The sequence below is a fragment of the Schistocerca piceifrons genome, chromosome 2, assembly GCF_021461385.2.
Source record: "Schistocerca piceifrons isolate TAMUIC-IGC-003096 chromosome 2, iqSchPice1.1, whole genome shotgun sequence".
Classification (NCBI taxonomy): Eukaryota; Metazoa; Arthropoda; class Insecta; order Orthoptera; family Acrididae; genus Schistocerca; species Schistocerca piceifrons.
The window spans coordinates 305,817,749-305,839,704 of NC_060139.1; the positions used below are offsets into that span (position 1 = coordinate 305,817,749).

General features: G+C 42.4%; 1 protein-coding gene across 1 annotated transcript in view; it reads right to left on the reverse strand.

Moving 5' to 3' along the window:
• Positions 1-21,956, reverse strand: part of LOC124775110 (ATP-binding cassette sub-family C member 4-like) — a 365,777-nt gene that overhangs the window by 211,525 nt on the left and 132,296 nt on the right. The window contains exon 5 of the mRNA XM_047249941.1: positions 5,692-5,926. Within this exon, the coding sequence (XP_047105897.1) occupies positions 5,692-5,926 (235 nt within the window). The remainder of the gene's footprint in view (positions 1-5,691; positions 5,927-21,956) is intronic.

The window sequence follows — 21,956 nt, forward strand, 5'->3', positions numbered from 1 at the left end:
GAACGTACAAAGCGCATGAACAACCTGTTCCTCACTAGTAATCTTGTGTTCACGTTTCTCACCAAGTCGACGTACAAAAATACATCAAAAGAATTAAGTAATGTGTTTCTAAATTCTTTTCTAGATGAAGAGTCTTTAAGACAATTGTAAATCGCTGGTAGAGATTCAGTTACGAAAATTTAGACACGTACACCAGCTAGACTACGCAACTTTCCCGCTGCTTCCATTGTATATTTTACACAAGAACCATCAGATCAACATAAGTGGCTTGATTATTCTGAGAAATCATAGCTGCTTACCAATCCAGGAATGCTTGACTATTCTGAGAAATGATAGCTGCCTGCCAATCCAGGGATTTACCTGGACACCTGGACACCTTTTACAGGCAGTGCTTTTACTTCAATGAGCGGATTTTCCGACTGATATTAAAAGTGTACACATTCGCAATTTCTTTTTTTTTTTAATCAGGAGATAGATGAGAAAGATGTTACTGGTAATGCAGTATCGCATGGTGGTGAATATAGAGCACCTGCACTGGAAAGACAAACACTAGGTTGATTGATATATAGAGTCGTAGGTTATGGGAAAGCTGTAAGTCGTGAGGGTTTGGACGTGATTATTAGTTTTAAGTCGATACATCGTTACTGGTGGTTTTGAAGGACACGCAGCAGTAATTTAATGTTGTCTGACTTAAATGACTACTCAGACTTCACTATATTAATTTAATTATTTTATTTTGCTTCATCGGTTTCGGAAAATCTTAGGCCAGCATCAAGTGTACGTGAAAAAGATGATGTATTTGAGTTTTTAGTCACATGTGATTCTGGATGGGTCATTACGTCCCGAAATAGACAATGTGAAATAAAATAATGAAATCAGTGCAGTGTAGTCTGAGCAGTCAATAAGTCAGGCAACATGGCGATCTTGTTTTGGAACAGACAGCCTACTTTAATTCTAATTTTCCACCCATTATGTTTGTTGTTTACTTTATTTTCAATCGATTTTGAGGCCTTAAATGGCTCCAACTTGAGGTATTAAAAACTTCGAAGTCTATTGCAAAAAATAAATAAATAAAATAAAATAAACAACAAACACATGAGAAGAAAATTTCTATGAAAGTAGGCTGTGCGCTCCAACCTAAAATAATTTACAGCTGTATTCCACATTATCTAGCATCATGGGAGAAATAACATACGTATCAGCATAATGTGGGAGGACGGATGGTACGGAAACGTGCATCTATCATAGGACCAGACGAGACCAGGCCATGATTATGAAGCAGATAGGAAAAGTGGACGGTCGGGGAGGATGAGAAGCCTCGATTGGGTAGAAGGCCGGGGAGGGGGGAGGGGGGGGGGGAGGGAAAGGAGTCTAAGTGAAACTTAGATGGATTTCCTACATCTGCATGACTACTTTGCAATTCACAGATAAGTGATTGGCAGAGGAATTGTCGAAACATCTTCGGATTATTCCCGTGCCATTCCGCACCCGCACAGCGTGGGGGAAAAGCGAACACTTAAATCTATCTTGCGAGCTGTGATTTCTCTTATTTTATTGCGATGATCATTTCTCCTCTCCGAGACGAAAGTTTATGATTGATATTTAGTGAAAAGATCTCGCCGCAATTATTTGTTTTAATGACTGCCACAGCAACTCGTGTATCATATCGTGACATTTCCTCCCCTAATAATCCAAAAAATCTAACGTCCTTTGAAATATATCGATGTCTTCCGACAATCCTAGTTGATAAGATCCCTTACTGCACATAAATACACTATCAGATGATAGTTTTTGTCGCGTCTTCTGAGCGTTCTGCCAATAAAACGCAGTCTTTGATTTGCCTTCGCCACAATATTTTCTGTGTGATAAATCCCTAGATATTTAGTTAAATTGACAGCCATGAGACTTGGGTGATTTATCATGTAACTGAAATTTAATGGATTCCTTCTAGTACTCATCTGGGTGACTTCACAATTTTAATTATTTATTGTCAACTGCCACTTATCTCACCACACAGATGTCTCGTCTAAATTATTTTGTAATTACTTTTGATCTTCTGGCGACTTTACCAGACGGTAAATGACAGCATGATCTGCAAATAATCGAGAAGGGTTGCTCAGATTATTCCTAAATCGTTTGCGTAGATTAAGAACAGCAAAGAGCCTGCTTCACGTTTTTGGGGAACGCCTGATATCAATTCTGTTTTACTCGATGACTTCCCTTCAGTTGCTACGAACTGTGACATTCCCCACAGGAAATTACGAATCCAGTCGCACAAGTGAGACGATACTCCATGGACAGGCAGTTCCTCTTGCGAGGAACGCTATCAAAAGCCTCCTGGAAATTTAGAAATATGGATTCAGTTCGAGAACCCCTCTCTACAGCACTCATTACTTCGAGGGAATCAGAAGCTTGTTGTGTTTCACAAGAACGATATTTTCTGAAGATGTGCTGACTACGTGTCAATAAATCGTTTTCTTCGGGGTAATTCGTAATGTTCGAACACACTATATGTTCCAGAACCATACTACGGATCTTTCGTAGAGAGAGTGATTGTTTATGATTACTAAGTATGGAACTATTATATCAGCATACTTTGAAAATAACCTAACTGGTACGTAATCTGGAGTAAAAGACTTGCCTTTATTGAAGTAAGTTGCTTCGATCCTCTGAGGAAATCAGCTTCTAAGTTGCTCATGTTTGCAGCTTTTCTTTATTCGAATTCTGGAACATTTACTTCGTTTTCATCGGTGAAGGAACTTCGAAAAACGTTGTTTAGTGACACAGATTTAGTGGCTATGTCATCAGTAACGTAAAACTGCTATCGTACAATGAAGATAGTGATTGTGTTTTGCCGCCGGTGTTATTTACATATGACCAGTTTTTTTCTGACAGACTTCGAGGCAGAGTTTCGTTGTGAAAACTATGAAAAGCATCTCGATTTGAAGTCGCTTCGTATAGGATGGACAGAAGTTAGGATGGATTTCATTGTCTGGGAGAGAGCGACTGTTGAAGATGTGCTGATAGAGGATAAGGAGATTTTGTAGGTCGGTGAGATGTGTTGGTACAGACGTGACAGAATACCAAGATTGTAAATAAGAAGAGAAACAAGGGAGCTGTCGTAGTCGAACTTGGCATGTAACGGAGCGAAGTAACTCAGTAGTAAGACACTGGACACGTATTCGAGAGGACGGGATTTCAGATCCTCGTCCAGAATTCCAGATTTAGATTATCTGTGATTTATCAAAATCGCTTAAGGTGAATGCCGGGATAGTTCCTTTGAAAGGGCAAGGCCGATTGCCTTCTCCATCCGTCCCTAGTCCCGGCTTGCGCACAATCTTTAATCACCTCATCGTCGAGGCACGTTAGATCCTAATCTTCTTTTCCTTTACAGCAGTCCCTCTTCTTGAAATGGGATCAGAACTATGAAACTTGGAAAAGCAGCTCGATTTGACGGAATATACCCCGAATTTATAGCTCTCTGTGAGCCAGCTACAGTAAAATGGCTTATCAACTTCTCCTCAAATATACTAAAACTCGGAAACTTTCCACCTATGATGAAGAAAACAAAAGTATTAGCTATACTGGAACCCAATAAAAATCTCACAAAAGTGGAAAGCTATCATCCAATAGCCCTTCCAAGGGTCGCTTACCATCTGTTCGAGCGTCTAATCTACTACAAAAGTTTTGAAGTCATCCACAAACATATCCCTTAGTACAAACAGCGTCAGATCAGGCAGAAGTTGTAACGATCTGGTACTGTCTCTTGCTACTTATAGCGAAAATATGAGAAGAAATCAGTAAATGTACTTGTCTTTTTGGATCTATGATCTACATATACATCTACATCTACATGGTTACTTTGCAATTCACACTTAAGTGCCTGGCAGAGGGTTTCTAGGACCATTTTCAAACTACTTCTCTACCATTCCAATCTCGAATGGCGCGTGGGAAAAAGGAACACCTAAATCTTTCATTTCGAGCTCTGGTTTCTCTTATTTTATTAAGATGACCATTTCTCCCTACGTAGATGGCTGTCAACAAAACATTTACGCTTTCGGAAGAGAAAGTTGGAGATTGAAGTTTCGTAAACAGATCTCGCCGCAAAGAAAACCGCCTTTGTTTCAGTGACTGCCACCCCAAATCAAGTATCATATCAGTGACACACTCACCCTTATTGCGCGATAACACGAAACGAGCTGCCCTTCTTTGAACTTTTCCGATGTCCTCCGTCAATCCTACCTCGTAAGGATCCCATACCGAGAAGAAATATTCCAACAGAGGACGGACAAGTGTAATGTAGGTTATCTCTTTAGTGGGTTTGTCTCATCTTCTAAGTGTTCTGCCGACAAAGCGCAGTCTTTGTTTCGCCTTCCCCACAATACTATCTATGTGGTCTTTTCAACTGAAGTTGCTCGTAATTGTAATTCCTCGGTATTTAGTCGTATTGACAGCCTTTAGATTTGTGCGATTTATCGTATATCCCAAAATTATCAGATTTCTTTTAGTACCCATGTGGATGAACTCGCACTTTTCTTTGTTTAGCGCTAATTGCCACTTTTCACATCATACAAAAATTCTCTCTAGATCATTTTGTAATTGGAATTGATCGTCTAATGATTTTACCAGATATATCAATTGCTTATGACAGGGTTGGCGAGAATGACTTCTTTTGAAATTCTTGAGTGTGATCCCATGAGGTAAATTCACGGAATTACTTAACAACATGCTAAGCAATAGCATACTCTGTTGCTGAATACTGCTGTTCGACATGGATTAATAACGCATACACTAAGAAGATACTCCTATCACACTCTGTCACTGAATACTGCTATTCGACATGGATCAATAACGCTTACATTAAGAAGACAGAGGTGCAACTCAGGCAATGCGAATAATTATAGGATCTACTGTGAGTGCAAACACCTCACGGGTAACTGTTCTCAGCAATATCCTACATCTAGCTCTAAGAATATCAGAAGCTCTCTTGAAGGTTTCGAACAATATTAAGAAAAATCCTCAGCTATCCATTTATCGAGATATTGCACAAGCAGAAACCAAGTGTTAGTTAACTATCAAGTGTCAGTGCAAGACATTTGAGGGTGATTGTTGATAGGATGGGTTCGTCTTAAATGGATAAGTAGTGCTCGCGGAGGTGGAAGATACAGGTGGATAGTCCTATAAATATTGCTTGGGATATAGAAGGAATGCCAGCAGCCTTGCCGCAGTGGTAAGACCGGTTCCCGTCAGATCACCGAAGTTAAGCGCTGCCGGGCTTGGCCAGTACTTGAATGGGAAACCGTCATAGCTGCCGAGCGCTGTTGGCAAGCGGGGTGCACTCAGCCCTCTTGAGGCCAATTGAGGAACTACTCGACTGATAAGTAGCGGCTCCGGCCACGGAAATTTATAACAGCCGGGAGGGCGGTGTGCTGACGACATGCCCCTCCATATCCGCATCCAATGACGCCTAACTTCTGCTCGGCGATTGGTCGGTACCGTTGCGCCTTCCGAGACCTGTTCGGACGGACACTATCTCGAAGGAATCATCTAGAGAAGCTTCGATCTGAAGAAGGAGATGAACTGGTTGAGATGGATCTGGAGGGTGTGTTGTGACTTCTGTGTAGGATGGAGGAACAGGAAGGCGATCGGCCTGGAGGAGATGAGTTTGGGAACGAGCTCGGCGGTACTCACGTTGGGAGGGCAGCGTGATGATGAGGATGAAGGCGGCGCCGGCGAAGGCGGCGTACTCGACCTGCGTGTAGAGCAGGTACACGATGAGCGGCAGCTGCAGCGCGATGCACCACACGCAGTGGCCCCACAGCACCACCTTGTCGAAGCGGCTCACGTCGTTGGTCATCAGGTTGACGACGCCACCCGTCGGCGTCATGCCGCCCTCGCTCGGCGTCTGACGGCTCAGCCGCAGCACCTGCGCACGACAAGCACGTCTTATAGTACGCGAAGAGTTTTGCTGCTCAAGAGAGGCAGGATATTGCTGTGCAGGAATAGCTGCGCGATGCAGTGTGAGGCTGACATGAGCGACAGTACCTTAGCCTGTATCGTGCACTGTTCCCTCGTGAAACAAGGACTGAACCTTAGATCTCAGACGATAGTCCCATTCTGATGAGGAAGAAGACACGCTGATGTTTACTGCACTTAATAAATCAGAATGGAAAATCGGATACACGAGTAGTAAAAGACAACACGGTGAATCAGCATAGATGTCAGCATTTTCTAATACACGGTTCACTAAGTACTTGCGTTTAAATCGGAGTCAGTTAATAGAGGTTCACGAGCTTGTCCAGATATCGCTCTTTCCTGAAGGTTGTAATACTAGGTAGAAGTCAATAAAATTGGATGTGTTGTCGAGATAAATTTTATTTGCATTCCTTACAAGAACAACCAAAATCTAAATTTAGTTACTCTCATAATTCAGCAGCTAGAATACAATACGTAAGTGTCACAATCAGTATTTACATCATATCGTATAAATACTAACTGTATCACTTACAAAGCTTTAACGGCATAATAACGTTGGTAAGACTACACTTCTTACATTTATTTTGGTGGGTAGTTTCTTATACAAATACCGCTATTTTCACTGACTCTTCTCTATATTAACGTACATTTTCAGTTTTATGACCATCGTCCAATTACACTGTCCTCAAACGATGAGAAGTTCTTTTAACTATGTCGTGTATTGATGTTGTCATTTTAAGAAAGATTTTAACGATGTGAGGAGTTATCAAGGCACTAACACTAATCAAGAATGTATGATGGTATGTATTTTCTAATTAATTCATATATACACTCCTGATCCCTGCTACAGTATTATGTGCAGTTCTGTAAGCTGTGCCGGCCGCGGTGGCCGAGCGGTTCTAGGCGCTTCAGTCTGGAACCGCGCTGCTGCTACGGTCGCAGGTTCGAATCCTGCCTCGGGCATGGATGTATGTGATGTAGTTAGGTTTAAGTAGTTCTAAGTTTAGGGGACTGATGACCTCAGCTGTTAAGTCCCATAGTGCTTAGAACGATTTCAACCATTTTTCTGTAAGCTGTTGTATGTCGTCAACACGAAAAAAAAAATGTTTTATATTTTAGATCTGAAGATGACTAGGCCGCTAGCTAAATTTAGTAGTCCATCCAAATAAAGAATATTTCATGTGCGATCTTGCATCCGTGAGGTTTTCAGTCCCTAACATAAATACAACAATGCACATTATCATAAAGCAGCATCTGTGAGGAAATGAGATGCGCACAACAACATTCCCGAAATGGACTGGCTTGCCCAGAGCTCCAACCTGATGCACATAGAACATCTTTGGGATGAGTTAGAAAGTCTACTTCACTTCAGATCCCAACATACACCATTAGTACCGCTTCTGGTTTTGAATCTTGAGGCAGAATGGGCTGGCATTTTTCAACAGACATTCAGACAGTTCACTGGAAATCCCCAGCAGGGTTCAAGCCGCCGTAAAGGCGAATGGGGAACACACTCCATATTAATGTCCACTAATGGGTGTTCGGATACTTTCGATAACATAGTTAATATGGGAAGAGATTTGTAAGTGAGACATTCTGCATACAACACGTAAATCGAATGTTGCTCTCATTTTATCATACGACGACTTCTAGTAGTCATATTCGAGGTAAGGGATATCTCTGTGCATTCATAAAGGATATGCTTAGTACCGATAAGTGCTGTCACAGCCGTCTGCAGAATTGGCGACATCCTCTAGGCAGGCACGATTTTGCACTGGCTTGAACTGGTCGTAAAGGAAGATGTACGCTTTAACTCCTGATGACGATCGTGGGGACAGATACCTAAAACTCGAGTGTTTTATTCGAAGTGACGCTGCTCGTAAACCAGGAAGTTGTATGGTTGTGTGTGTGTGTGTGTGTGTGTGTGTGTGTGTGTGGGAAGGGGTACATTAGTATGCGAGTGTCATATTCAGTACGTTTCCAGTCGTTTATCATTGAAGGAATCTTGAGGTTTAACATCTTATCGACTTCCCTCCAATTGACATCTTCTCAGAAACTCACAATTTCCGGTCTATCCACGGCTTATTCGTCATACAACGGTCCTTCGATAAGAGCACGGCGGAACCTGATCCCATGGTCCTTTAATCTTCTGAGAGCAGTTCTCGACGAGTTCGAGAAATGTGAAGCTCTCCTTAGTTTCCGAATGAGTGACAAAGAACCATTCTGGACCTTTCTGACCAATTATTCATCTTGTCTCTGAGTAGAGACTCGTGGTCTTCCAGATATTGGACGTCTCACCACCTCACTACTATCTCTAAATCGTTTAAGCCATCTCCTTGCTGTGGAAGCGTCAACACCATAACGAAGTCCTTTCTCAGATGCTCTAACACCGTTTTCAAAGGCAGCAATTATTCGCTCGCAAACATTCACATCAGCCATTTTGAAGCAAACCTACGACATATTCCAATCAGCTGATACGTTTCTCTTAACTGAAAACCATAGGGACACCAGATGGCGGTCGAAGCAATTACAAATAAATACATCTATTTTCAATATTTTTACTTTGTCCACTTGTCTGTTTGTTTAAAGATTAGACTATCACGAAACGGGATCTTTTGAAGGAATGTGGAACCTATAAAAGCCTATAACTGCACAATTTGTAGATAATTAAGGTTTCAAATATTACCTGCACAGGTCTATATAAAAAATATGACCGGTGACTCAGATTCGAAGGCGCGTCGTTTACGTTCGTAAACCGTCAGCCTATCTACCTATTTGTTCTATTTTCTCATCTAGCTAGGCTTAATCTCCGAAATAAAAGAAACGAAAATCATATTTACCCCTTCTTGGCACCGCCACTTTAACTCTACCATAAAAAACGAAATGAACTATCCCTCTCCAGGCGTTGTCCTAACTATTACCAAAATTTCTCAAAAATGGTCCAAATGGCTCTGAGCACTATGGGACTTAACATCTGAGGTCATCAGTCCCCTAGAACTTAGAACTACTTAAACCTAACTAACCTAAGGACATCACACACATCCATCCCCGAGGCAGGATTCGAACCTGCGACCGTAGCGATCGCGCGGTTCCAGACTGAAGCGCCTAGAACCGCTCGGCCACACCGGCCGGCCAAAATTTCTCCCGAGGGATATGTTCGACGGGTCTGTAATTTGCTTTTTCATTTTTAATTTACTTTTTTTTTTGTAACTGCATGATAATAATTAGTAAATGTGTGCCAATGAAAATGCTATATAACGAAATATTACAGTAAAAATGTGATTCAAAGGATAAAGTCAAATAGCTTTGTATATTGCTTGCGATACTTCAGCGAAGAAAATCTTTCTACAAGAAATGGTGCAGCTGGAGTTTTCTTATCCACTGCCACTAGCGTAATCCACTCAGCCATTGAGACAGATGTGAAACGCTCGTCGTTGTAGTAATGCTACCGACGTGGAGTTCTTATGTTTCAACCGTTTCTACGTGCTCGAATAATGATTTTCAAAAGAAATGATACGATGAGTTAAGTTACAATGAGTCTCGACAAATACTGTATCCTAATTATTGTATTGCTTCTATTTAACGATGTAAACATCAAGCTGAAGCTCTACAGGCCGCCAGAGTTGTGAACACTGGCACTTCTGATCTGGGGAATGCGCAGTGCTCTATCTTGGACTCTAAATCATTCGGGCCGGGCGATGTTTTTGCCTCTCATTGTAAAACACCTTTTATTTCTGAGTAAAATCGCTGTAATATGGTATTTACGATCATGAATCTCTTGTTCACACGCTTTATAAAATTTGCATTTCGTGATGTAAGACAAACATAAGCCTAAGGAAGTATTGATGAATATCCCTGATACTGTGTAGCACCTAGACAAGTTTCAACCCAGAGTGATTCATTATCACATGGACTTAAGTATACTAGTAGTTCTGCGGAATGGACTTAAGTAGTACTGGGGAATCACGCTGCTCCATGCCCGCTCCTTCACCAAAAGCTTTTCATCGGGAATGATCAGACCACCGTATAAGGCGCCCTCATCTTGACTGTTTCCAATCGTATCACTACTAGTTATTGCCTTTTCTCATCCAGTCGCAAACAGAGTGACGGAAAAAATATTATCTACATGCCTATGAATGAGCCCTAATTTCTCTTATGCAGGTTCTCTAAATTTTTTCAAGATCGTTTCTCGAAAAGAACGTCGCCTTCCCTCCAGGGATTCCCAACTGAGTTCCGTAATAGTTTCGTGTTGTATGAACCTACCAGTAACAGTTAGCAGCTAGCCTCTGAATTGCTTCGAAGTCTTCCTTCAATCCGACACGGTGCTGGCCCCAAATACTCGAGCTGTACTCAAGATTAGATCATACTAGAACCCCACATGCAGTCTCCTTTACAGATGAACCACACTTTTCTAAAGTTCTCCCCATAAACCGAAGCCGACCATTCTTCGTCTCTACCACAATCCCTACATGCTCCTTTCATTTAGTATCGCTTTGCAACGTAACTCCTAGACATTTAAACAACATGAGTGTCCGAAGCACGCTACTAATATTGTATTAGAACATTACGGGTTTGTTTTCCTTCTCATCTGCATTAACTCACAATTTTCTACATTTAGAGCAAGCTGTCATTCATCACACCAACTAGAAATTTTGTCCAAGTCACCTTCTGTCCCCCTACAGTCACTTACAGCCAACACCTTCCCGTGTATCACAGCATCATCAGCAAACAGCCGTAGATTGCTGCTCGCCCTATCCGCCAGATGATTTACGTATACAGAAAACAACAGCGTTCCTATCATACTTCCCTGTGGCACTCCTATCAAAACCCTTGTCTCTGAAGAACACTCGCCATCGAGAACAACGTACTGAGTTCTGTTACTTAAGAACTCTTCGAGGCACTCACATATCTGCGAACCTATTCCATATGCTCGTACTTTGTTAATAGTTTGCGGTGGAGCACCGAGTCAAAAGCTTTTCGGAAATCTAGGAATACGAAATCTACCTGTTGCCCTTCATCTGTTGAGTCCATCAAAACATTGCGCCAGTTAGGCAACGGTGTGACGACACACTGTTTCATTAACTGCTCAAATTCATGGTGCTTGTGGCAGGTGCTGTCACGGGATTTTTTTCCTTTTTCATCTGTTTTTACGTTAACCTAATGCTCGCAGCTTCGGTAGGTACTACTCCGGACAGCGAACACAGAACCACAACGTTATCACTTCCAATAAATCAATAGTCCATAATTTGCTCGTGGTGGAAAATCCTTTCATACTTCCCCAAGATAGCCAGTGGAATTTCTGTAAATCTCTTAGATTTTTTTCGCCTCAGATTATTCTTAGAATAGATTTGTCAGCACCCTTTATCAGTTTGGGGTCACTGTCATCTCCATGATTGTAAGCTTCAACGATTTCGTTTAAAATGATAGTTACTAGTACCAATGATGCGTTTACAATGTAATTTTAATTTCAGACCTACATAAAACCAAGATTTGAGTCTCTGTTACAGAGCGATCAGAGTCCTGCCTCCACCCAAATGATCGGGTTTCGATATCTGCTACTTGCAAGGGAAGAAGGTTAGGTATTAATGTCCTGCCGCAGCGTGGACATTAGAGACGGAGCACAAGACCGGATTGGGGAATTATGTGTAAAAAAATGTACCGTGTCCATTTCCAATGAACCATGCTGGTATTCGACTTTGGAGAAAACACGACAAACCTATGCCAGGAAGCCCGGACGGGAATTTGAATTGCTGCTAAATCAGGATATCCTATCGAAGGTTTGCTCAGCTGTTCTTCAGCATTCGACTCGGGGGATCAGTTCCAAGGATTTCCTCCTCGGCAGAAGGCATGGAGAAGGATACGCCAAGTTTCTGGAAAGCGAGGAGCTACTTCCAGGAGAAATAGCGGATGCAGTTTGGGGGGAAGCCTACATTAACGGACGGGAGAGAGGTGTACTAACCACATGCCCGCTCACATCGACGTACAGTGACGACGTTGGCAGAGAACTAGACAGCAAACAACTGACAGCACGCGGTTCTTGATGTCTTATCGTGGAGTTATACTTCACAACAAGATCCTCACCAAGAGCGGTTCAGTACAAACTAGACGACGCTGCTGGGGCAGGTTCTGTCCGATTCGTTCCAGATTCATAATCCGATAAGCTTCGCATGAAGAGTGCATATAAGACGAGGCCTTAAACCCAACACATCTCCTCAATAAAAAGTAAAATTTATGGCTGTAATCTCTCTGAAAGTGATAACACATTATCTGTAACTAAACTGGTAGTTATCAACCTAATATCATAGGCAACCACCTTTCCATATCCCTCTGGCAATTGTATCATATATTCAGGTGTCTGAGGTCATCAGATATCTGTCAGTTTTCTGACAAGGCGCTAAACCCAAGACACCAATCCCGTAATGGGCAAAATTTATGACCATAAACCTACGTAGCAAATAAGATTGATGTGGCTAATTTCATCTTTAATCCTTGCCCAAGTAAGACGATGCACTGACTCTAACGACCTCGATATCGACTTGCCGTTAATCTCTGGCTTCTTTCCTCACATATTTCTTATTTTATTCCTCCGTGGCCGGATCTTGAGATCCAAAGTTTCTCTTAAGGTGGATAGGCTTCTTACGTCATTTATTATAACGTCGTTGCTTGCTCTGAATGCCACGTGAGCTTGTGTACCTTGAGAAACTGATATCTTTTGTCAACGGTCGTAGCGCCAAGTGTAAATTCTGTCTCATTAGCACACAGCTGTGAGACAAACAAATCACAGAGTAAGGAAATTTTTACCACTACTCGCACATACATCTCGGAAAAGACTATCCTAAAACAGCTGATGCCTCGGAAGTGTTTCTTAAGAATTTAGCAGTATAACCACACAAATCATGTACCAACAATCACAAATTTGTTGTTGGAAAAGAGCTGCCCTCATCGTGTCCCATTGTCCATTCCTCTTTCTCATCATAAACATAAGTTATATCTAGTAGTAATAGTTACACATTTAATCTATACATGCGTAGGTCCTGAATCTGAAGTAATGAAAATTTTCAAAAGTACCTTTTCGTTATCTGTTTATTTATATTTGGTTGTTAGGGGAAATTCTCGCCGCGCTAAGTCTTATTACAGTATAATAGATAATTTAAGGTGTTTTTGAAACTTCCTGGCAGATTAAAACTGTGTGCCCGACCGAGCCTCGAACTCGGGACCCTTTGCCTTTCGCAGGCAAGTGCTCTACCATCTGAGCTACCCATGCACGACTCACGACCGGTCCTCACAGCTTTACTTCTGCCAGTACCTCGTCTCCTACCTTCCAAACTTTACAGAAGCTCTCCTGCGAACCATGCAGAACTAGCACTCCTGAAAGAAAGGATACTGTGGAGACATGGCTTAGCCACAGCCAGGGGGATATTTCCAGAATGAGATGTTTCCGAGTTCGAGTCTCGGTCGGGCACACAGTTTTAATCTGCCAGGAAGTTTCATATCAGCGCACACTCCGCTGCAGAGTGAAAATCTCATTAAGGTGCTTTTGATAACGTAAAATCTCGAACACTGACGACAGACGAAATATAAAGTGTTAAACGTAGGAAAAAATCCCTCATAGTCCTATGTAAGGAAGTGTTTTATTTGCTATTGTCTTTTTGATCTAGTGTTTTATTTAACCGATGACATTCGCTTACTCATGTTGCATATGTAGACTGTTCGTTGCATTTATTCTTTGATAACGATCTACGTAAAAAGAAAGCAAGTTCTTTTCAGCCCCTATCAAACTGTTATTGCGTAAATTTGAGATATGTGATAGACCCGTTTTAATTTCGTGTTGTGTCCGTTATTTGTGAAAGTTACTAATTGTGTTTTTGAATAGATTATCACAAGCGAACGAATCGTTTAATAATCTGAATTTTGGTAGTTTCTCTAGTGAGGCAGGAAAGAGTAAATTGATTTTTTAGTAGTAACGATATATTTTCTGAGCATTCAACTCTTCAGTGAAGAACTAAACGAGGGAGAGTTAATTTTATTACGCTATTATGTTGACAAGGTGCTGAAAAATTCAGACAGTGTAGCTCAGAGGTATTAAAAAGTCGCTGTTACGCATAATTACGGAAAATAAACGGACAGTGAAAATGTCTGTTCACTTGTAACTACAAAATTTATACTTTCTGAGTGATAAATCTCTGATTCTGACTGGACAGCGCACTGTTGAAGTAATAACTGAATAAAAGTACCGTATACATCAAGATTACGTTAAATTACCGCCATAATTAAATCGTATGCTTACATTACCTATCTGCACATTTGGAAAAATATACCGTTGGGATAAGACAAACAGCAAAGTAGCTACACTGTGTTGGCTCTGATCTTGCTTGCGATAATGCAGGATGGAAGAAGTGAGGGTTCTAGGTTTTTCTTTCCATTCCCCAAACAAACATTTTTACGTGACAGTGGGCAGCGCAGTTCGATTAGATAAATTCAGAAGTAGATTTCATGGGGATCCGTGAGAAACTGTTTAAAGGATATCATTTTCTGCGTATGGCTGCAGAAATTTTTAATCTGAAATTGCAGTTTCGGCATAATGCCACTGCGAAGCATAAATTTCAGATATCAGACACGGCACAGACATATGTTATTGGTAACACAACCCTTGCTGGGTTGTATCCTACTATAGCTATGGAAGTCACAGCTGTGGTCACTGACACGAATACTGTATTACCTAAACTTGTGCTATTCACACGCGGCTTGAAATACAGCTCAAGAAGTTTGCTCAACAAATTAATCTGTCGTAACGTTTCATGCTAAAACGATTCTGTAAATATCCTTTGTATGAACTTCTGCGACGACGCGAAGCGCGACTGCAGACTAGTTGCTCACAAATCGCTGCTGCAGCGTCGGAGACGATCAGAGAAGTGCAGACCGTCACGTGAGCAGTCTTCAAGTGCTGCATAAAGTGCACAAATGTGAGACGCGGGCAGCATACGCAGACGGCGGTGCAACGTGCGATGCGCGGTTGCCAGATGGCCCAGGCGCCGAGCAGCCGGCCAGCGGCCTGTGGCGCGTTTCTTGCCGTTCTCTGAGGACGCCTAACGAAATCGCGACGTCCCCTGGACATTCAACCTCACTTACGTGTCCCGTACATTCTCTCAAGGTATAAGTTAAGCGATCCTCGAAAGGAAGGGAAGACTGAAGATCGGGGTTTAACGTTTTGTCGAAATAGTGCGTGAGTGTAAATCAAAAATGGAACAGAATATTCAAAATTCTTAGGCGTTTGTATCGGTAATAGCCTGAACTAGAAATCAAATATTACGGAACTTCTTAAAAGTTTGCAGTCTGTAGCTTTTTCATTGCGGATACTATCGGATTTTGGAAATGAAAATGCCAAAAAGTTTAGTTATAGTACCGTAAGATTGGGTGACCCATCACTGAGGAAGAAGAAATTTGTTGGACAGGAGCTTGTAATGAGCAATGAGCACAATATGTAGTGTCCACACAAGGACTTCTTGCAGATAGCTCTTTAATCAGTCGGGTAAACTGACGACAGCTTTGCAATATATTTAATTCCATATGCAGTTTTTGTCAAACATGTCATAATAGTAACATCCATAAATACAATACTGAAAGTAAATGGCTCCCGTCAGTGAGGACGACTTCTTGAGATGTGCTCTTTTCATCTTTTCGTGGTACAAGCAGTGTCTGATCAAAACTAACCGAGCAACAATATGCAATGCGAAACTGACCTCAAGGTGTCCGGAGAGGCCGACCAGCCAGTAAAAAAGGAGGCCGTAACAGCAGAAGGGATCGTTCAGGAGAGCCCAGTGATATGGAGCATTTACCAGTCATTGGGTGTCACCTGAGTAACAGATCCGTCAGCGACATTTCAACCCTACTGAAGCTGCCCGAGTAGAGTGTTGGTGATATGACTGTTAAATAGAAGGAACAACCACAACTAAACCAAGACCAGGTATACCTCATGCACTGATGGATAGAGATCGTCGAGCATTGCGGAGGACGGATGTAATAAATCTAATGAACTCAGCAGAAGGAATGACCCGTGTGTTCCAAAGTGCTACTAGCAGTCCATCCAGCGCAATGGGTGTGCGTAGGGAGTTAAAAAGAGTGTGTGTGTGTGAGAGAGAGAGAGGGGGGGGGGGGGTACAATGGTTGAGAACCTTCTCATAGGTAACACATTTCTGTAGTAAGTGACCAGGTGCGATCGAGATGATGTAAACAGCGACGCCATTGCGTAGTGGCTTACTCGAAAAGAGTTTTTTTGGAGTGATGAATCAAGTTATACTCTGTGGCAGTACGATGGGTTTGGGTTTTGCGAATTAATGAAGGACATTACGGCCACCATGCGTAGTGCCAACAGTGAAGTGCAGAAGACGCGCTGTTACGGTACGGGTGTGTTTTTCGTTGTTAGGGTTTGGTCCCCTTTTTACGCTTAATAAACGCTAAATGCGGAAAGATATGAACACTTTTTACAGCAGTGGATCCTGTGCACAGTAGGGGAAGAGTTCGTATGATAGTCTATATCAGTATGACAGTGCATCCTGTTGCAAAACATCAATAACATTCCTGAAATGGGCTGGCTTATCCGAGTCCCGACCTAAACCTAACACCTTCGGAGTGAGTGAGAAGTCGACTTCGCTCCAGACCGCAGCGTCTGACATCACTGTATTCTCTGGCTCTTGAGGAAGAGTGGTCTGCTATTCCTCCACGGAAATTCAGATACCTCATTGAAAAGGTCCCCTGGAGAGTTCAAGCGGCCATAAAGGCATAAGATGGACGCACACCATATTGACGTCCATTAAATGACGTCGAGGCACTTTTCATCAGATAGTGTGTGCATTTGTTCTATCAATCAGACGATTATGCCTGACCATACAGTGTTGGTCTGTTGGACAACGAGAGGACAAAATGCACCTAGAGTGACTAATTGATAAAGGTAAAGTTTTCATCAACCCGCTGGTTTGAATACAACAGTGCTCAACTACGCACAGTGCTACTGGGGAAGGTTTACGTTGCCCTCCTGCGCTCTTTCTATTGACTTACCCAGACAGTTATGGCGGGACCTACACCCAAAAACGTAGACTACGAAGCAAGATACAACTTGGCATTTTTCACTTTAACAAGCCATTCCAGAGCCGCCGGAGCACCTACTCACACTGTAATTAAATCGGGCCGAACGTGCGCAGTTATCAGGAGACCGTAGAACTGCAGCTCTAGCGCCGCCACCACGGAGGACTTGCTACGGGTGTAACTTCATGCACGTACACAGAATCTGGGAGTGTGTAAATGCTTAAGAGTTGTTTTTCTCTGTGGCAGGTATAATGGCCACCAGAGTGCATTAGTGTTGTTCATGTGTAGTATAGTTATCAAGCTTGGTATGGTAAATAAGGGGCGTGAACAGCGTTAGATGGTGAGTGAAAACTGTGAATGCCGCGGAGATGCTGCATACTCGTGTGAGACAGCGTTATCATCACCTTGCAGAGTTTAAAAGCGCCCTCCTCGTGGCTCTCCTCTTGATTGAATAGTTCGATATCCGGAGCTGTGAGGCATTCGGATGTGACAGTGACCCGAGGACGGACTACATGGGAACGTGCGGGCAGCCATACTCGTCAAGGTTTCTGTTGGACACGCCTGATTACGACAAGGAAGGATCGCCCTATTGTGTAGCAAGCACATCGTAATCTCCCCACATCTGCGACCGCCGTCTGAGAGCAGTAGGCTTCTGCAACATTCTGTGGCATCCCCCACCATTGACCGGAGACTAACAGCAGCCGGACTAGTGAATTATCATCTCATGCGTAGGCTGCTGTTAACACCACAACACCAACGGCTGCCTTTGGAGCGGTGTCGTGACCGAGAAGCGAGGACTGATGAATGGCCTCCCATTGTGTTCAGTGATAGATCGCGGTTCTGCACTACCGCTAGTTGGTTAGTATGACGGCGACGTAGGATGAGGTGCCATTATTTCAACGATTCGTAGAGGCACCGTTTGGTTTGTGCAGCACTCAACTGCGCGGTCATCAGCGCCCGTACAAATTCCAATTTTTACACAGTTCAATTTTTCACGCAATCCAATCGAGCCACTGCCACGAGTGATGATGATGATGAAATGAGGACCACACAAACATCCAGTCCCCGGACGGAGAAAATGTCCATCCCGGCCGGGAATCGAAACCTGAGGCTGCAACGCTAGCCACTAGACCACGAGAGAGGCATCGTGATGTTTCTCCTAGTGGCAGGGTGTGGAGAGACATTTGACATTACATCAGGTCACGTCTGCTAGCGACTGAGGTACTCTGATGGCCCAACAGTACGTCATGGACATCCTCAAGCAAGAGTATTGTTGTGTTATTTTTCAGCGGGACAATGCTCATCTAAACATGGCACTTATCTCAGTCAGCTGTCTGCGTGATGTGATACTCACGTGGTCAGCAATATCCCCAGATCTATCCATGGAAAAAAATTTGTGGGGCCAGCCCGGACGGCACCTCCATCCTAGTGCCAGTGGCCACAATATCGACGACCTGTTTCAGCAGTTGTGGACTAGCTTCCCTCAGGAGAGGCTAAAACAACCTTACGGTAGCTCTCCCAACTTAATCAGTGCATACGCCCAGGCCAGAGAGGATGCAACGTCATGCTGATACAGTGATTCCCAACCTCTCTGAGACTATTACCCCTGAATGTAATCAGCTACTATGTAGTACCGCATCCTCCCCTCCGTCTCCTTCCAATGATTATCAACATTAGCGCGTAACTAAACTTTACAATGATAAAGAACATTCTTTGAATATTTTTATTATTAAAATGTCGGAATGTAGGTGTTTTATTAGACTCTGAGTAATTGATTCATTGAGATAATTAGTACTGACTATTTCTAACAAAAAAAAAAACCTTGTTCACTAAAGTACGAGCAGCCCTTAGCGGCTCGCCATCTTACAACTACTCATGACGTCGCATTTCCGGCTTAGATCTTTTTTAATATGTGACTTGTAAGTACTGCATCTTTTTCCAGTCAGTACAAACTTCAATTTTATTAATATATTATATACTTATATGAAATGTATGATGAGTTAAAAGAAATTATTCAGGTAGTGGAGGGAGATGAAAATTTAATAGTCGTGGGTGACTGGAATTCGAGAGTAGGGACAGGGAGAGAAGGAAACATAGTGGGTGAATATGGATTGGGGGAGAGAAATGAAAGAGGAAGCCGTCTGGTAGAATTTTGCACAGAGCATAACTTAATCATAGCTAACACTTGGTTCAAGAATCATAAAAGAAGGTTGTATACATGGAAGAAGCCTGGAGATACTGACAGGTTTCAGATAGATTATATAATGGTAAGACAGAGATTTAGGAACCAGGTTTTAAATTGTAAGACATTTCCAGGGGCAGATGTGGACTCTGACCACAATCTATTGGTTATGAACTGTAGACTAAAACTGAAGAAACTGCAAAAAGGTGAGAATTTAAGGAGATGGGACCTGGATAAACTGAAAGAACCAGAGGTTGTACAGAGTTTCGGGGAGAGCATAAGGGAACAATTGACAGGAATGGCGGAAAGAAATACAGTAGAAGAAGAATGGGTAGCTCTGAGGGATGAAGTAGTGAAGGCGGCAGAGGATCAAGTAGGTAAAAAGGCGAGGGCTAGTAGAAATCCTTGGGTACCAGAAGAAATATTGAATTTAACTGATGAGAGGAGAAAATATAAAAACGCAGTAAATGAAACAGGCAAAAAGGAATATAAACGTCTCAAAAATGAGATCGACAGGAAGTGCAAAATGGCTAAGCAGCGGTGGCTAGAGGACAAATGTAAGGATGTAGAGACTTATCTCACTAGGGGTAAGATAGATACTGCCTACATGAAAATTAAAGGGACCTTTGGAGATAAGAGAACCACTTGTATGAATATCAAGAGCTCAGATGGAAACCCAGTTCTAAGCAAAGAAGGGAAAGCAGAAAGGTGGAACGAGTATATAGAGGGTCTATACAAGAGCGATGTACTTGAGGACAATATTATGGAAATGGAAGAGGATGTAGATGAAGATGAAATGGGAGATACGATACTGCGTGAAGAGTTTGACAGAGCACTGAAAGACCTGAGTCGAAACAAGGCCCCGGGAGTAGACAACATTCCATTGGAACTACTGACGGCCTTGGGAGAGCCAGTCCTGACAAAACTCTACCATTTGGTGAGCAAGATGTATGAGACAGGCGAAATACCCTCAGACTTCAAGAAGAATACAATAATTCCAATCCCAAAGAAAGCAGGTGTTGACAGATGTGAAAACTACCGAACTATCAGTTTAATAAGTCACGGCTGCAAAATACTAACGCGAATTCTTTACAGACGAATTGAAAAACTGGTATAAGCCAACCTCGGCGAAGATCAGTTTGGATTCCGCAGAAATGTTGGAACACGTGAGGCAATACTGACCCTACGACGTATCTGAGAAAATAGATTAAGGCAAACCTACATTTATATCATTTGTAGTCTTAGAGAAAGCTTTTGACAATGTTGACTGGAATACTCTCTTTCAAATTCTAAAGGTGGCAGGGGTAAAATACAGGGAGCGAAAGGCTATTTACAATTTGTACAGAAACCAGATGGCAGTTATAGGAGTCGAGGGGCATGAAAGAGAAGCAGTGGTTGGGAAGGGTGCGAGACAGGTTTGTAGCCTATCCCCGATGTTATTCAATCTGTATATTGAGCAAGTAGTAAAGGAAACAAAAGAAAAATTCGGAGTAGGTATTAAAGTCCATGGAGAAGAAATAAAAACGTTGAGGTTCGCCGATGACATTGTAATTCTGACAAAGACACCAAAGGACTTGGAAGAGCTGTTGAACGGAATTGACAGTGTCTTGAAAGGAGGATACAAGATGAACATCAACAAAAGCGAAACGAGGATAATGGAATGTAGTCGAATTAAGTCGGGTGATGCTGAGGCAATTAGATTAGGAAATGAGACGCTTAAAGTAGTAAAGGAGTTTTGCTATTTGGGGAGCAAAATAACTGATGATGGTGGAAGTAGAGCGTATATAAAATGTAGACTAGCAATGGCAAGGAAAGCGTTTCTGTAGAAGAGAAATTTGTTAACATCGAGAATAGATTTAAGTGTCAGGAAGTCGTTTCTGAAAGTATTTGTATGGTGTGTAGCCATGTATGGAAGTGAAACATGGACAATAAATAGTTTGGACCAGAAGAGAATAGAAGCTTTCGAAATGTGGTGCTCCAGAAGAATGCTGAAGATTAGATGGGTAGATCACATAACTAATGAGGAGGTAGTGAATAGGATTGGGGAGAAGAGAAATTTGTGGCACAACTTGACCAGAAGAAGGGATCGGTTGGTAGGACATGTTCAGAGGCATCAAGGGATCACCAATTTAGTATTAGAGGGCAGCGTGGAGGGTAAAAATCGTAGAGGGAGACCAAGAGATGACTACACTAAGCAGATTCAGAAGGATGCAGGTTGCAGTTGGTACTGGGAGATGAAGAAGCTTAGACAGGATAGAGTAACATGGAGAGCTGCATCAAACCAGTCTCGGGACTGAAGACCACAGCAACAACAACATACTTTTCCAAAAGTAATTTAGTTTCGTTACAGAAACAGAATCGAACCCTTTTGCTTTTTACTCATCAAAAATTTTCATTTTTGCCCTCAGGGAGTAATTACCACCTGGTTGGAAACCGCAGTAGCAGTAAGTGGCTTCATACAGCGAACTTCTGTGTAAATTTGCCTCGATTTTTAATCACTGAAATGGCATCACATACACTCTCAACTCGTGAAGCATCATTTCGTTTCCTCCTCCTCTCCTGGCCGCTTCACCGTTCTGTATCGGGTAGTGTTTTTTAAGGGGGTAGGACGTCAAACGGGCCGACTTGGAGCAGGAGAGGCATCTCAGGACGTTTTAATTTCCACTTTCTATACTTTTACAAATAAATTCATAAAACTTTGTCAGCATCACGGGGA